General features: G+C 35.8%; 1 protein-coding gene across 1 annotated transcript in view; it reads left to right on the plus strand.

Annotated features, from left to right (window-relative positions):
• The window catches only part of Spt5 (Transcription elongation factor subunit Spt5), a 30091-nt gene that overhangs the window by 1366 nt on the left and 12239 nt on the right, over positions 1 to 16486 (plus strand). The window contains exons 3-11 of the mRNA XM_071593701.1: positions 558 to 821; positions 3770 to 4000; positions 5710 to 5954; positions 6398 to 6632; positions 6801 to 6891; positions 8021 to 8145; positions 9755 to 9941; positions 10442 to 10707; positions 12994 to 13247. Of these exons, the coding sequence (XP_071449802.1) occupies positions 558 to 821; positions 3770 to 4000; positions 5710 to 5954; positions 6398 to 6632; positions 6801 to 6891; positions 8021 to 8145; positions 9755 to 9941; positions 10442 to 10707; positions 12994 to 13247 (1898 nt within the window). The remainder of the gene's footprint in view (positions 1 to 557; positions 822 to 3769; positions 4001 to 5709; positions 5955 to 6397; positions 6633 to 6800; positions 6892 to 8020; positions 8146 to 9754; positions 9942 to 10441; positions 10708 to 12993; positions 13248 to 16486) is intronic.

The following is a 16486-nucleotide window of genomic DNA, read 5'->3' on the forward strand; positions in this document are numbered from 1 at the left end:
CTAATAACTCCAAACTAAATCCTTCGAAGGTATCTGATATTTGGTAATACTCTTCTCCAAATAATACCCCAACCACATGACAATTGCGACATTCCATTGGGAGGGGTAGTTTCGAACTCATAAAGCAGCAGATAGTCATAATAGGTTCACCTCTTCATTATGTTTCAGTGCCACAGTTGTAATTACAATCTGGGGCTATTAAAAATGAGATAAAAATATCAATTTCTCAGTAGTTGTTTAATGAGTAAACAATCATGACAAAATGATGGTGATATAAATTGTAGAACTCATGGATTCTAGGAATTTTTATCTTTTTTTTTTTGGCAAATATGTCCAAGGTTTGTTCAAATGCATTTTGATTGATAAACCATGGAGTTGAATTAAAATAAATAATAGCATACCAAGTTTGAGATGAAATATTTGTATGCATTTAGACTCCACATCCCAGGTGTATTCAGTGGTACAAATTACAGTATGTTGTGAACTTATGTCCATAATTAGTGGCTGGAATTATTTTTCTTTTGACATGAGCTAAATGCCTCTCCTCATTCTTACAGCCTGATGCAAAGTCGGATGGTGGTGGGAGTGATGGTGGCTCTGTGCCAAAGTCTGATGATGAGGATGAAGATGACATGCGGCACAGGAGGCGTACGAGCCGTGATGATGATGAAGACGAAGATGATGAGGAGGTGAGAGGCAGACGGAGGCGATCCTCATCGGGCCAGGGTACTGAAGATGATGAGGCTGAGGAGGTGGCTCCTGGGGAGGAGGAGGATGGTGAGGATGAACCAGAGCCTGAGGGGGAGGACCTGCACACTGAGGTGATTCTCGCGAGCTAACACGATGGTAAAGCAAACATTGATGGTAGAATTAGACAGACTCTACTGTTCCAAGACAGTGTCCCATAGATCACTCTACAAATACATAAATTTTCATCATTTGGGCTATATTTCATTGCAATGTAATCATGAACTTGGTATTTATTGTAGAAAAATTTTAAAATTAACCCTTAATTTCTCTAGCCAATTGGAAGTTTTAATATTGGACAGATATGAAGTTCATTGCTTAGAAAAGGAGACAAGATGACCCTTGGAGCACCAATGTCCTAAACTGTGGCATTAGTTGTGCTACTGTTGAGCCAGTTGTTTGAGCTTTAACAGAGTGTAGTACATATTGAATATTTCAAATAAACTCTTCACTTTGGTCGTTATTATTTTTATTGAAAATTTGGTTTGTACTTAATCTTGTTGAGGAATTAGATCCATGTTATTTATAAATAGTTGTGTTTTTTGAAGCCAATCAGAGATAAATCTTAATTTTGCTGCCTTTAAAGTTATAGGTTAGGCCGCTGTGAGAGATCAGAATTGATTATTGTACAATAATCATTGTGAGGTAAACAAAGGGATTGTGCTGGGGGGGGTTATTGGCATAAGCCTTATCAAAGATAATTTGATGCAATGGTCTATTGACTTTATTCGACAAAAATTGAATGTGGCCATGCCTAGAAAGGGTTTTCCTAAGATGAAATTACGACTGTCGTGGATAGCAATTCCTACCTTCCAGTTTATCTATCTCCATCTTTATCTATGCGTTATCAAACTTTCCCTTTATTGAAAATATAAGTGAAATTTATTTCAGATGGTGCTGCTCATGAATGGGAATGCATATCTCACTGGAAATATAATTAACCTTCATGCTTAATGAAAGTAGTTGCTTCAAAGGAGTTCAGACCTTAGTCGAACTTGTCTGTGTCATTATGCAAAGAGTATGTATGAGGGCGGTTCAATAAGTACCCGTGTTAGGAATGAAGAAACCATTTTTTTTAAACTTTTTTTTATTTTTCAACATAGTCCCCTTTTAGAAAGATACACTTCTCCCAATGTTCCGGCCAATTTTTTAACCCATCCAAAAAATAGGATTTGTCGAACTTTAAAAAATAAGCCTCTGTCTCTGCGATAACTTTCTCATTTGAGCTAAACTTTCCCGTGAGCCATTTGTTCATGTTAGGGAATTAGAAAAAGTTGCAGCGAGCCAGATCGGGTGAATACGGTGGGTGCGGCAGCAATTCATAACGTAGTTCATGCAGTTTGGTGGTGACAACTCCAGATGAATGTGTTGTCTACCGTGAGCAATCGCGGCACCCATCGGGTCGACAATTTTTTCATCGCCAACTTATGATGTAAAATATTAATTGCCATTCTGGTCGACATGCCCACGGCCTCTGCTACTTCGCGCACTTTCGTTCGTTTATCAGCGAGAATCATGGCGTGGACTTTTTGAATGATTTCCTCGGTAGCCACGTCTGCCGTGCATCCTGGTTGCTTCTCATCAAAAGCAGATGTTTGCCCACGTTTAAATTCATTGACCCAATATCTAACTGTGGTCATAGATGGCGAAGTGTCCCCAAAAGCAGCATCCAACTTTGTTTTTATCTCATCGCATTTCTTCCCATCCAAAAACAAAATGCGAATTACCAAATGATACTGCTCTTTTTCCATCTTAGCGAAAATCACGAAACATCTTACTCGAATGGTTGCCAAATCCAAACTAACCTTTAAATCAGTCTGAAATTTGTTCCACCATCGTTTGATAGATGGCAGCACTCGATAATAACATAAACTTCCCTCATGAATGCCCTTTGTCATCAAACACGGGTACTTATTGGAACGCCCTCGTATACCGTTTGAATAGCAAAGTTGATTACTGGGGCTTCTTGTTGCTTTTAGATGAATCTGATGTTGCTTTGGACAACAGGCCATTTAATATTGTAATATCATTTATGTATTTAATGGGATTTGAATTGCTCCTAGACTTTATTTTTCTGTGAACTTATTTATCTTGACAATGCATTGAAAAAAGAAGGAACTTAAAAAAAAATCCCCTCTCTGGTAATATTTAGGTTATCATCTAATAAAAAGCCCTAAAACTTCATATTTAGTTTTTATAACCCATGTAGTCAAAAAACTTGTATACATTTCCATTGAGGGAATGTGGGGTAGAGCGTTGGAATACTTGCCGGAGGGCCTGGGTTCGATTCCTGGTTGTGCCTCTCAGGTTCACCCAAGCTGTATGGTACCAGATCATCTTCGGAAGCTATATGTGATGGCCACAAATCAATATCCAATGGATTGACCAATAAATCGGGCCATGTCATATGGACTCATCGGTATAATTTGATGTTTGATTTAGGTTTATAATTAAAAATCTTAAATGAGATCTGTGTTATGAAAGTGCATAAAGTGACATTTTAAGCTTATTGAGGATAGGTTTTCAGTGGCTAATGTATTGGCTTTCTAGCCTGAGGGTCCAGGTTTGAATCCCATGTTTGGCTGTATTTTTCATTGGTATCCCGATCTTTACTTGGCGTGCCATGTGGAGACCACTTAAATTGAAGTTTGCTGTCTGTTGGATGGGACGTTGAATTGTGCACCCATTGGCATCTATCATTAATAATAGGCTAATACCTGTAATGGGTTTCTTTTCACCTGGACTCCATTCGCTAAATGGAGTCCAGGTGATAAAACTCATACCAAATTACCCTCCTATTCCCAATGGCAAAAATGACCTTAGCTGTCATTTTTCTCCATGATAACTACTATTTTAAGCATGCTAGAACTGCTCACATGCTATTTAAAGATATGTTGCTGCTGAAATTGAAATGCAGATTCTATTTATATATTGAAAATGGTATCATTAATTATTTGTGTACAATTTGACTAATAGGATTAGATTTTATTTCAATATTAATATTTTAATATTTTTTTACAAGGATGAGGAAGATGATGATGAAATTGATGAAGAAGAGGAGGAAGACGAGGATGATGAAGAAGATGACAGACCTCGGAAACGAAGGAAGAAGGGTCGTGACCGTTTTGGAGGGTTTATCATTGATGAAGCTGAGGTTGATGATGAGAATGAAGATGAGGAGGAATGGGAGGTGGGGGCAGAGGGAGCAGCTGGCGAAATCCTTGCTGGAATTGTGGGAAATGAAGTTGACGAGGTAAGTTTAATGGCTGGTTTTAACTATGCACCAGATGTTGTTAACTGGGGGGTTTGGTGAGGATTTTATGGTTTTTTTTTAAAGCATGTGACGAGATATTCGACAATTGATTGAGGGAAGAGAATAGACCTAGAATGATTGGATCCAATTGGGAGAGAGGGTAAGATGGTTACCATTCATCTGAAAAGCTGAAGAATGTCAAGGAAGTTTAGGAATTGTTTGATATGTGAAAGTTTGGCAACCTATACATGATAGGTTACCAAAGAATAGTTGTAAGCAGAATATTTATGTAGTAAGTCAGCTTGATTATTCACTAATGTCAAAGATATTAAGTATATCTACGTGTTTATATATTTGGGTAATTATTATTGCAAGTTTTAATAGATATACAGTTAAGTGTATATGGAAATTTTATCTAAACTTCATCTTCATATGGTTTTCACTAGCTAAGACATTGCTGTCATAATTGTACAAGTAGAGACACTAGATTTTTGAGTAGGAGGGGCTGGGTTCAGAAAAGTAGAACTACTTGTGTGAAGTTAAAAATAATCTTGGGAAGGATAAGTATTTTCATTTAAAAAAGTCACTGCTTCTTGTGCAAAGGTTCAGCATTGGTTTATGATGGATAATGCACATCATATTTAAATCATTATTAACACTAATATCAATTAACTTTGATGCTTTATAAGTGTTGATTATTATTTAAGATGACCTACATACTAAAGAACACATGAAAAAATTACAGTTTATTTCCCCCAACAAATTTTTCAGTCATTAATTTCATGTGTCCTGTATGTAATTAAAGCCTCAAGTTGTATCTTAAATGAAAGGACACCTATGGATACCAAATGCATTTCTTACTTACTCAAAATGGTGACCAAGTGGACAACAGTTGTGTCTATTTTGCTGGTTGAAATATTTGCAAGAGATATAATTTTACCCTTTTTTATTCTTTTTATCCTTTTTTATCTTTATTATTTAGAATAAAACTCCTTTATTTATACCTACATGAAAAATTTAACGGTAGACAAATCATTCATCTAGACCAAAATTCAAGTACTGAACCCTCTATTTCTGGTTGTGCTTTACCCAGTTTAACTAATGAGGTGTCCCCTTCCATTGTATAATTCTAAGGAAGATCTCTATGGCTAGCTTAAGTGGCCAATGGTTTTGGCTGTCAATCAAGTAATCTAGGTTAAAATATCAGTCTAGATATTTAAAATGTCCACTGTATAATGCTGTGTTTTTGTACATGTTGGTAGATGAATCCACAAAAGTCACTATTCCAATATTACCTGAAGTTAATTTTAATTTTTGATAGCATATTTAACTGCATGTATGATTCTCGGATAAAGAGAAGATACACCCTCATTTTAGAAGGGTATAATCAGGGAAAAAAGATTTTTACAAACTGTAATTTCACCCAACCTTCAACCCTAGCAATGGTGACCCCCACATAATTTGAGTAAATTATAATATTTTGGCTTACGGCTAAGTGATGTGTACAGATTATAGGTACACCATGATAGATGAGCATGTGGGATGATGTCTAACTTCTGAAGGCTTCACGTCTGCATGTAAGACGTGGGGATGATTTTTTGAGTTGTTGTTTAAGAACAAAATTGCATCTTATATTGTGCTTTCAAATATAGTATTACTCCTTGGTGGCTTAAGTCAGCATGCTGATGAAAAAAATCTTATCCTCTCAGGTGGGTCCAACTGCTCGTGAAATTGAGGGCAGGCGAAGAAGAGGCCATGGTGTATGGGATTCCCGCCGTGAGGATGAAATTGAAGAATATTTGAGGAGGAAGTATGCCGATGGGGACGGAAGTGTTGGGGATGGTGGAGGCAGGGGAGGGTTTGATAAGGGATTTTCTGCTGCCCGTCGCTTTGGCGATGGTGGAGAAGACCTTTCAGATGAGATAACTCAGCAGACTCTTCTCCCAGGTGTGAAGTAAGTGTAAAATTTTTGTATAAAAATTAACTTTTGTGTTCTACATAGTGTATCTGAGAAGCTGTGGATGAATAGAGAAGGATGGAGGCCAGCAGTAAACCATTCTTATGATTGAAATACTGTTGATGATGAATAAATTTATATTAATTTCATTAGAAAGGGTCGTATAATGTTTTTTTCATGAAGAATTGTACGTGAGCTTAGAAATCAGCACCTTGGTAGATTTGTGAATTGGTATGAAAATCTAGTTCCAATTTCCATCATATCAACACGTTTTAGCATGTCTCACTGATTTAAATGGAGGTTTTACTCTGTGCTTAAATGTATTTTGATGATGTTTTTGTGAATTTTCAATTTAATGGTTTTTAAATTTGTAGTTTCAACTATCCAAATTAATTTTATTATCACGATGGATACTTCTAAATGTGCTATCCATTTTTCAGGGATCCAAATCTTTGGCTTGTTCGATGCAGAATCGGTGAAGAGAAAGCAACAGCTCTGCTGCTCATGCGGAAATTTATTGCGTATCAGTTCTCAAGTGAACCACTTCAGATAAAGGCAGTTGTAGCTCCTGAAGGACTGAAAGGTTACATTTACATTGAATCTTACAAGCAAACGCACGTGAAGCATGCAATCGAAAACATAAGTAACTTGAGGATGGGTCAATGGAAGCAACAGGTATGTCCAGACGTTTACCAAGATTTTAAAGTAATTAAAGATAAGATTTTCATTATCATGGTGAAATATTGTTTTCAAGGTATATTCTGTAATAATTTGAATTACTACTGCTAATTAGTATTCGTTATTGCTGTTTTACCATGGAAATCATTAATTTGAACATTTCAGATGGTTGCTATCAAAGAAATGACGGATGTGCTCAGAGTGGTGAAGGAGAAAACTGGACTGAAACCTAAACAATGGGTGCGGCTTAAGCGAGGTTTGTTTTTAAAATTGCTTGAGATTGTATTTCAATTACATGAGGTCATATGTACTCTCCTGCACTTACACATCATTGTGTATGAGTTGAAAAATTGGTTGCTTTTTCTAGACATGAAAAACTTATGACGTTGAGTCTGATTACAAAATAAAATGAATTTTCTAGGTCAGTAAAACCATTAATAATCCAGAATGCTCGCCATAAATTTTTGTCTCGTGAGATAGCTTTTTAAGCATTTTTCTTTGTTTTATTTTCTGTTTATTTTTTAATGTACCATTGTAATTTAATCTTCATTTTGAACTTAAAATCCAGCCTTTGTTTGTTCAGCTTACACTCAGGCTATGGGTTTTTTATGAATATTTTTGGCTGAAAAAGGTACTTTATTTAGTTTATTTATTATTTATATATTATATTTAGTTTACTTCCAATGAGCAGGTGCTGGATATGGTGGGGGAGGGGAGGGATAGTTCAGAGAAATCATGAGGAGGCAAGAAAAATGGATGCAAAGCATATTGATTGGCAGTGGGATGTTAACGACTGCGGTAGAGGGGAGAATGTCAGGCAAACAAGGAAGAGGCAGGAATAGGAAAGGGATGTAGGATGGAAAGAAGGGAGGAAGTGTATTGAGTTGAAGAGGGGCTTGTTGTAGAGTAGGATTTTGGGTTGTGCTTTGTTGGGAGAGACAAGAGAATCATTTGATAGCTTTTGTCCGCCCTAAACTTATCTTAACCAGTAGATTACGTATGATAACAAAAATTAATATGCATAATTGTGTATTAAGCAGTTGTTGTTGATAGGCTGGCATCTAAATAATGAGACATTTGACTGATTCAGCTGATATGTCAGCATACATTGTTGCAAGACTTCCCTAAATATTTTCCTTGTTTTAGGAAATTATCAAAAACTATGATATTGTTGATATGAAAGGTTTGTTACTATTGGTCGTCTACTGATTTGGGTAGGTTTTTTGATGGACCTAGCCTAAACAACTTTACAACAATACATTTACTTGCCTCTCCCAACAAAAAACAACCTAGCATCAGTTTTTCTAAATTTACTTAAGGTCTTTAAACCGCTTCCCTTTTAAAATGTAATTACTTTAAATTATTTCATGTTTCATTACACACAGGATTATATAAGGATGACATAGCACAAGTGGACTACGTGGATTTGGCCCAGAATCAAGTGCATTTGAAGCTCCTTCCCCGGATTGACTACACTAGGCCCCGAGGAGCTTTGCGCACTTCTCAGGCTGTAAGTACCATATATAATTCATTCACCCTTTAATCCAAGATGTAATCTTTTATTTACACCATAGTTTGTTGTGTAATTAAGTGCATGAAAGAGAAGTAATTTCAGAAAATTTAAAAGTAAGAAAAATTAAAGTACATTTTTTTTAATAGTTAACAATATAAAGCCATGAACAATAAAATGTGAGGAAAGGGTGCTATTTTAAGGGAGTATTCACATCATTGAAGTCTCTTGATAATATATGAATTTAAAGAAGCTGAGTAAGCCAAAGAATCACTGGATTCGAATTGGATTGTTAAAATTGCATTAAATTGAATCCTTTCATGAAATCATGATGTAGGTTGCATATGCACCATTATATGATATTTTTTAAATCAACCAACATTTATTCTATTTAAGTTGCATTAATTTTTTTTATTTAAGTTAAAATTCAAGAATGTAGGGAGGCAATGAAGTGCTCTCATAATTCTGTTCCCTATTTTCTAAGCTAGAAAATATTGTAAATGTATTCAATTGTTCCTGGCTCAACCTTGTGGAAATTCATTTTAATGAAATTAAGAATACAAAGTAACTTTCCAATGTCCTTTATTAGCGTTACTTTGTATTCTTAATTTCATTACATTGTAAATGTATTTTAGTTCTTAACAAGCACAGATATTTGCTTTCTACTATTTTGAATTAAATCTGGAAGAGAATTGATTAAAACCTAAAAATATCATATCACTCTAAAACATCAGGCATCTAGATGGTGACCTAACTTCACAGCAAGCAGTAGCTTTAATATGCCTATGTTTATGTTATGCTAAATGCCTATGATATGGTGCTTATTGAGATTAGTGACTTTGTAATGAAATTTGATTAATTTTAAGTCCTTAAAGTACTAATAATGGGTTCAAATAATATAAAAAAATATGAAATTGAATTTCGATTTCACTCAAACACTCAATTGATTACAAAGAATGTCAATTCAAAATGTTACTGTAAAAAAAAGGGAATTAAGGATTTGAAATTTGTCCAAAAAAGATTCAAAGATTTAGTTTCAATCGTATTTTTGATTTGACCCATCCCACAGGAAGGCTTTTTATTGTTCTGAAATTGTGTATAAAAATTCTGTGAATTGTGATAAATAGTATTATATTCTTGAGCTGTACTTTCTTGAAAACCTTCAATCTGTAAATTATTTACAACTGGATAACTACCATTTTAAGTTTTAAATTGTATTTATTTAGTCTTTACTGCTTGAAAAGATGCATTTAAAAAATTTAACTATTTCTGATTAGTTATAATTAATTATCACATAATTTTGTATCATGCAATTATGTAACATGTAATTATGTAACATTTAATTATGTATCACGTGATTATGATAAAAACTAGGGTAAACTTATGCATGAGATATGTTTAAAAAAATGGAAATTTTAAGTAAAAATTTAAAGGTCAACCTACACACAAGTATATGTGGTTCATCATTTCTGCGAGCTGTGAATGATTAGGCCAATGAATTACTTCAGATGGCTCTAGTTTGTTCACTAATTGCTTGATGTAAGGTCAGAGGTATCTACAAAGGAATGAAACTGTGACTGAAGTTCTTAATTTTATTCATTATTACCAGGACAATGAGGATAATAAGAGGAAAAAGAAACGGCGGCCTCCTGCAAAGCCTTTTGATCCTGAAGCAATCCGTGCAATTGGTGGTGAAGTGGCATCTGATGGAGATTTTCTCATTTTTGAGGGCAATCGCTATTCAAGGAAAGGATTTCTCTACAAGAATTTTACAATGAGTGCCATCATTGCAGATGGTAATTGATTTTAAAGAAGTATTTCATTTTATATTTTAGTGAAAACCTTGTTATTCTTTTGTCATATGACTGCTAAATTGTTAAAATATCAGGAGATCTCTCCTTTTTTTAAATAATTTATGTGATTGTGAACTTTTACTGCAGCTTTCTTCAAATGCCAGAACTATCATTTCTTTTAATGCATTTTATATTATATGCATTGTCACATTTTGGAATTGGAGTAGATTATTTTTCAAAATAGCTTTCAAAACCCCTTAAACTCCTAATTACTGCTACATTAATCCAATGCAAGAAATAAGTATATTCTTCTGTGGTATGTGCACTCAATATTTTCAGCAGCTTATAAAAATACTTCTTTTTGTTGACATATGCACAGTTGTTGGAATATGGGTAGCCACTGCTTTGCAAGACCCAAAAAATATTATCTAATAATGCTAAAAGAGGGTTTGGTAGTTTTTTCCCCTCGGTATGGATATGATTGTATATGATATTATTTCCAGGCGTTAAGCCCACTCTGTCAGAGCTGGAGAGGTTTGAAGAGGCCCCTGAAGGCGTTGAATTGGAGATCCCTCCAGTAGGAACCAAAGGTTTAGGTTCGAAAGGATTAGCAGGTCTTGCTGGTGGTCTCAAAGATGATGCTGCCCATAGCTTCTCAACTGGTGATAATGTTGAAGTCTGTGAAGGAGAGTTGATGAATCTTCAGGGAAAAATCTTGGCCATTGATGGGTCCAAGATTACTGTCATGCCCAAGCATGAAGACCTCAAGGTGAGAGGCTAACCATCAATAGTATTTCCAGCCAATTTTATTTATTTATTTTGAAAATAGAATGCTCCAGGTGACATCAACTAGGAGTTATACAAAAATGTGTATGAAATAATAACTGGAAGCATATCATGGATAAATCACTGTCATTTTCATTACAATTAAATCCCTAGAGGGGACAAACAGTGTAAATATCCGTAAATCAGGATGTGTGATAGCATGATGAATAATAAGGTACATCACAGAACTAATAATAGAAATATAAGAAACAGTACAGATATAGGGTTTATTATTAATACTACAAACTCTTATATGATATACATACAATGAATGCCTGGTAGTTTGAAGTATCACTATTATTCTAATCTACTGTGTTTTAGATTGACAACTAATAATGATTGCTACATGTCCCAGCTCCATCCAAAAATGGTCAGCCTGGCACCCTATAATATATTCAATTCCTCTTCAATTTTGAACACTACGAGTATCTATCTCCTTGCATTCCATCCAACAAGCCTATATTTTTCTTCCCCCTGCCTCACATGCCTAATGTCTTCCCCATATCACAGTCATCTGCTTTCCATTGTAAATCAAAATACTCTGCATCTATCTTTACCGTCTCCTTTTGGAACTATGCCCACACTATCTTCTCTCCCACCATGTCGGGCTCTTCTTCATCGGTTTTCCTTTCAGTTCACTTTACCCTTTTCATCCTTTTCCACACCTAATTTCAAAAGCCTCCAATCTCTGCCTATCATCTTGCTTCAACGACTGTGTTCCTGTACAAAACCATGTTTCACCTAAAAGAATATTTATTAATTGGATTAACAGTTTTTACAAGGATTTCAAAAGACTGGTGAAATGTTCTGTGCATAATGGGAAGTGCATCTATAGTGGTAACTACAGTATTTAAAGGGCTTTATAATATCATTTCCTTTGTTTGATATACCCATTAATATTCCCCTCTCAGTAAAAGTTCTCGAGCTCAAAAGGCTTGAAATGCTGGACTTGTCAATTAATGTGTCAGAATTGGCTAAGAAACAGGCTATCAGTATTTTTATGATCAGAAAGTTATCTCCTTTACTGTCCATTGGAATGCTTTGACACTCTATTATGCTCAAGTGCATCCTCACCTGGCGTATTGCATCACCTTTTAGGAGAATTCATCCATTGCTTCTAAGGCCTTTTCATTTCAAAAGCAAGGTATGAAAGTTTTGAGTGTGTGTCTGTTCTCACAGTAAATTGCTGTCTTAACTCATAAACTTTTATTTCTTCCTTAAGTCTACATTATTTCATGTGCCCTCTTAGTAAATATTCATCCAATCGTCATTCCTGTAAATGCTAGTATTCCTAATTATCACTCCCATGGGGAAATTACATTCACAGCAATTAAGTGCTCATATATTCTCTTCATTAAATAACCACATCACTTAGCATTTGTTATGTTTGATAAAATAGTTTTGCATATCTGGTCAAGTTTGCTGCTATCTTTTTTAGTAGAAAGCTGATCAACTAATTTAATGACTTTATCGGTCAAGATTTAGACGTGATAGTCCTGTCTTTAACCTAACCTGTGTACATACATGTATTAAAGACAATTACAAACACCCAAGCCCTAGCTGGAGGAAAACTCATGTAGGTGGAAATCAAACCTGCAACCTTTGGGTTGACTGGCGAGGACCATACCTCACCACCATCAGGGCTAGCAATTTGTGAGAGAAAAGCATACTTTAGTGAAATTGAATTTTTGGAGGGTTAATTGTTATATTTATTATTCACTGTGGGCAAATAAAAAATGTGTTTACTGACAAATATGCACGTTCTGATTGATTTAGGCCGAAAACATGTGACATTAAGTGTAATATTACCATAAAATTGCAATATATTTACATGATTAATAATGCAAAATATATATTCAGTATTTTTAGTGAATGACTAAAAGAATGAGGCTTATTATAGTCTTCCTGATATTCAATCACACCATGGTCACTTTTATGAAGAGTTTTAGTGGAATAGAAAAGAGTAGATTTTAAGTCAAATATAAAGGCAGATTTATATTAATGGGGATTCATGTTTCATTGGCATTAAATACATGTGTGCATAATTGTGATCTCTACTTATGAATGGAAGTCCACTTTAATCTTTCTACTCGTCCTCTATTGCAGTTTTCCTAAAATGTTGTATCTACATCCCTCTGAATTACAATAATTCACTGATAAGTTAATAGGTGTATTTTTTGGTAACCACTGTAAATTTTTTAATGAATATATCTTTTCTTTTATTCATAAGGAACCCTTGGAATTCCAAGCCTCTGAGTTGAAGAAACATTTCAGAATGGGAGACCATGTCCGAGTCCTTTCTGGTCGCTATGAGGGTGATACGGGACTTATTGTTCGTGTTGAAGAGAACCGAATTGTTCTCTTCTCTGATCTGACCATGCACGAGCTGGAAGTGTTGCCTAGAGACTTACAGCTTTGCTCAGACATGGCAACTGGAGTTGATTCGCTTGGGCAGTTCCAATGGGGTGACCTTGTCCAGCTTGAGTAAGTCTTGTCTCGTTGAGTGAATGATAGAGAGAGTGAATGCATGAAAGAACACGAATGTGATTTTCTGTAATATATGTTCTGAAAACCATTCTGAAAGAGCAATTGATGTTTGTCAATTTTGTGGTTGATAGCGTGAAAATCAGTGATGGGCCTGTTTGGTTCTTCAGTTTCCTGTGCTACTGGTTCTTGAGACTAGAACCAGAGATGAAAGGAAGAGCATCCAATCTATATCTAATATTTTTACCTAAGTTGTTTTCTCAGACTGAAGTGTTTTTGCATAGACTGGTAGCTCACATAACATTGTGATATCCACACCAGAGTATCCATGTTCCCATGGAAATTTTGAAATCAAAGTACAGATAAATACAGATGTACTGTGTTGTCCTTTACCTGAACACTAAAATCTGTATTTACAGGAATTCCCAAAAAATACTAATTTTAATAAAGTTAGATAATAATTAGAAATTGAAGGTAGCCCTTGTAAAATGATTCACTATTCCATCATGCTAATATAGTTAAATAATGTCCTGTCTCTTGTGATGAAGATACATATTAGCATTTCATGTGATATCTGCTTCACTTGTAAAATCAATAGATTCCACATAGATAATATGGAATCAGGAAGGCAGATGCTGAAAAACGGTGTGAAAAAACCAATGGTGCTCACCTAATTTTGTCTACCCTGTGTTGAAGAGGCATGTATGAACCAATCACATGAAAACATCGTGTCTTTATTCCATGAGCATAAGCATCCACTAAGTGGAGCCAGAAACCATCGAATACAAACCAATTACATTGTATTTGCTTCACAATAAAAATCATCTTCTAAAATGCATGTAAGTAATTTAGTATTAGATGTGGTGACCATGGTAAAACATGCGCAATAGCCTATAATGCTGGCTTTTTTTCAGGGTCTATCAATCTGCAATCAATATCTACCCCTGAAATATGAGGGGAACTTAAGGGTCAACTCAGTAAACAATGTGATTGATAGAAGTGGAATGTCTCATTAGCTGTAATGTAGAAATGTTATCTCTTGCCTACAAAATTAAAAGAAATATGTTGACTGGAAGAAGAGTAGGTTCTCTCCACCAGATATGTCTCATCAGGAAAGTAAATGAGATGAGGGCACGCAAAAAGGATAACTGAAAATAGGTTTTGTTATATATTTTTTATTTGCCAAAATATTTAAGTTGTTACAGGCACAATACCCTTGATGTAGCATGTCAAAAATACCAGCAGATCAATCATAATAATAATTGTTATAAAATACATTTGTTATCACATTTTACTTCATCAAACATAATAGTCATCACATTGCGCTAAATGAGTGTTACTTTGTTGTTACCTCATTCTCCACTTCACATGAACTCTCCTCCACAACTTCTTCCTGTGAAACATAATGCTACGCCATAAGCTCCTTGGTAGGCAGCTCCTGGCTGAGCTCCTCCACAAACTCATCAATATCATTGTTATCCACCTCCAGTCCAAGGAACTTGGCCAAAGACAAAATCTCGTTGTCTACAGTCCCTATATCTGCTGTCTCAAATCCCTTAAATTTAAATGCATCAGTATTCTGTGGTCAAAACTTCTTTCAAGCAGAAGTGAATGTTCTCTTGTTAATCCCTTCGCAATGATTTTCGATCATCTTAAAGCAGTCAATGATGCTCCAATGATATTTCCAGAACTCTCAGATTGAGATTGTTCCTTCCAGTCACCACATAACAATGCACGAAAAGTGCTTTAGTGTGGAGCTTCTTAAAGTTAGACATAACCTGCGGGTCCATAGGCTGGAGTAATGGAGTGATGTTGGTGGAAGAAACTGGATCATGATGAATTTCAATTCTTCAAGGAGGTCATTTTTTAGGCCGGAAGGATCAGCTGGAGCATTGTCCTTAACAAGTAAGACATGGAGTGGCAGATTGATCTCAAGCAAATACTTTTTCATAAAAGGACCAAACACTTCATTAATACATAAAATAACTGCATGAGATGGTCTTTCATTGGCTTGTGGCCTGGCAATGCATTCCCCTCTGTTGTTATTTAGGTTTGCTTCGGCATCTCTTTCCAAAAGAGACCCTTCTCGTCTCAACAAAATTCTGTTGCAGCAGGTAACTCTGAGAATCTACAAGCCCTCTGAAGTCATCAATGAAGTACTCTTCTGCCTTTAAGTCGGAGCTCGCTGCTTCACCACTATTCACAATGCTGCGAATGCCGTTTCTTCTCTTAAACTTCTTCATCCACCAATAGCTTCACTTAAATACTTCTCTTTCGTCCATTGGTGACCTTGGCATTTTCTTAATGAGGTCACCAAAAATTTTTATTCTCTTTTGACTATATTCTTGCAGCTTTTTTTTATAGGACATTTTTAAAAATATTCATAACATATTATTAAACTGTGCATGAAAAGTCACAAATAATATGCCTAAACTCAAGTTGGGACAAATTCTCGATCTCTGCCGACACTACAATGCTAGTAGAGCCTGTGCTAAACACAAATATAAACAACCGGAACAATCACTCTGGGAATCCCCCTCTCCTTGTCACTCGCTAACCTATTCTTGGGCAAAATATTTTAGCTCGTTTGGCGAATTACTCGCTATCCAAGGTGTTTGTGAAGCAAGGATCCTCTGTGTCGGAAAAAATTTTGGAAAAATAGATTTCTTTCAGATATTGCTACAATGCCTCAAAATTCTTCTAAGTAAATCCCTTGAGCAACAATGCACGTTTGCCAGTGGCTCTTCTATGACTTGAAGGCTCCCTGGTTGGCAAATTCCAGAAGGTCTTTAAAGGTATGTGTGCAGGCTTCTTTGATGGCATTTAGGGCCCCATAGTGGTGCCCTTTTTGGGAGGATTTCACCTTTGGGAATAGGAAATGGTCTGCTAGTGCCAAGTCAGGACAGCAAGGGGCTTAGGGAATTGTTGCAATGCTGCTACAGAAGGTCTTCAAAGCAGACACTCCGCTCTGTTTTGGTCATCCATCAAGACGTTCGGGACCAGTTTAGTCCAGATCTTTTACATCCCCAAATTTTAAGTGATAATGGTGGGCACTGTCATCTTATTGATGAAAATATGATCTGCAGTCATGTGCACACTTAACTGACGGTCTAAATTCAGCACTTCACACACGTTTTTGTTGATTCTTGACGTTGACAGCTGTCCAGCATGGGGCTCGTCCTCCACACTCTCTCAGCCATCTTTGAAGAGCTTATGCCACTTAAAAACTTCAGTTTGTG

This window comes from Hetaerina americana, unplaced genomic scaffold, assembly GCF_022747635.1.
Source record: "Hetaerina americana unplaced genomic scaffold, ioHetAmer1.1.p SCAF_6, whole genome shotgun sequence".
Taxonomy (NCBI): Eukaryota; Metazoa; Arthropoda; class Insecta; order Odonata; family Calopterygidae; genus Hetaerina; species Hetaerina americana.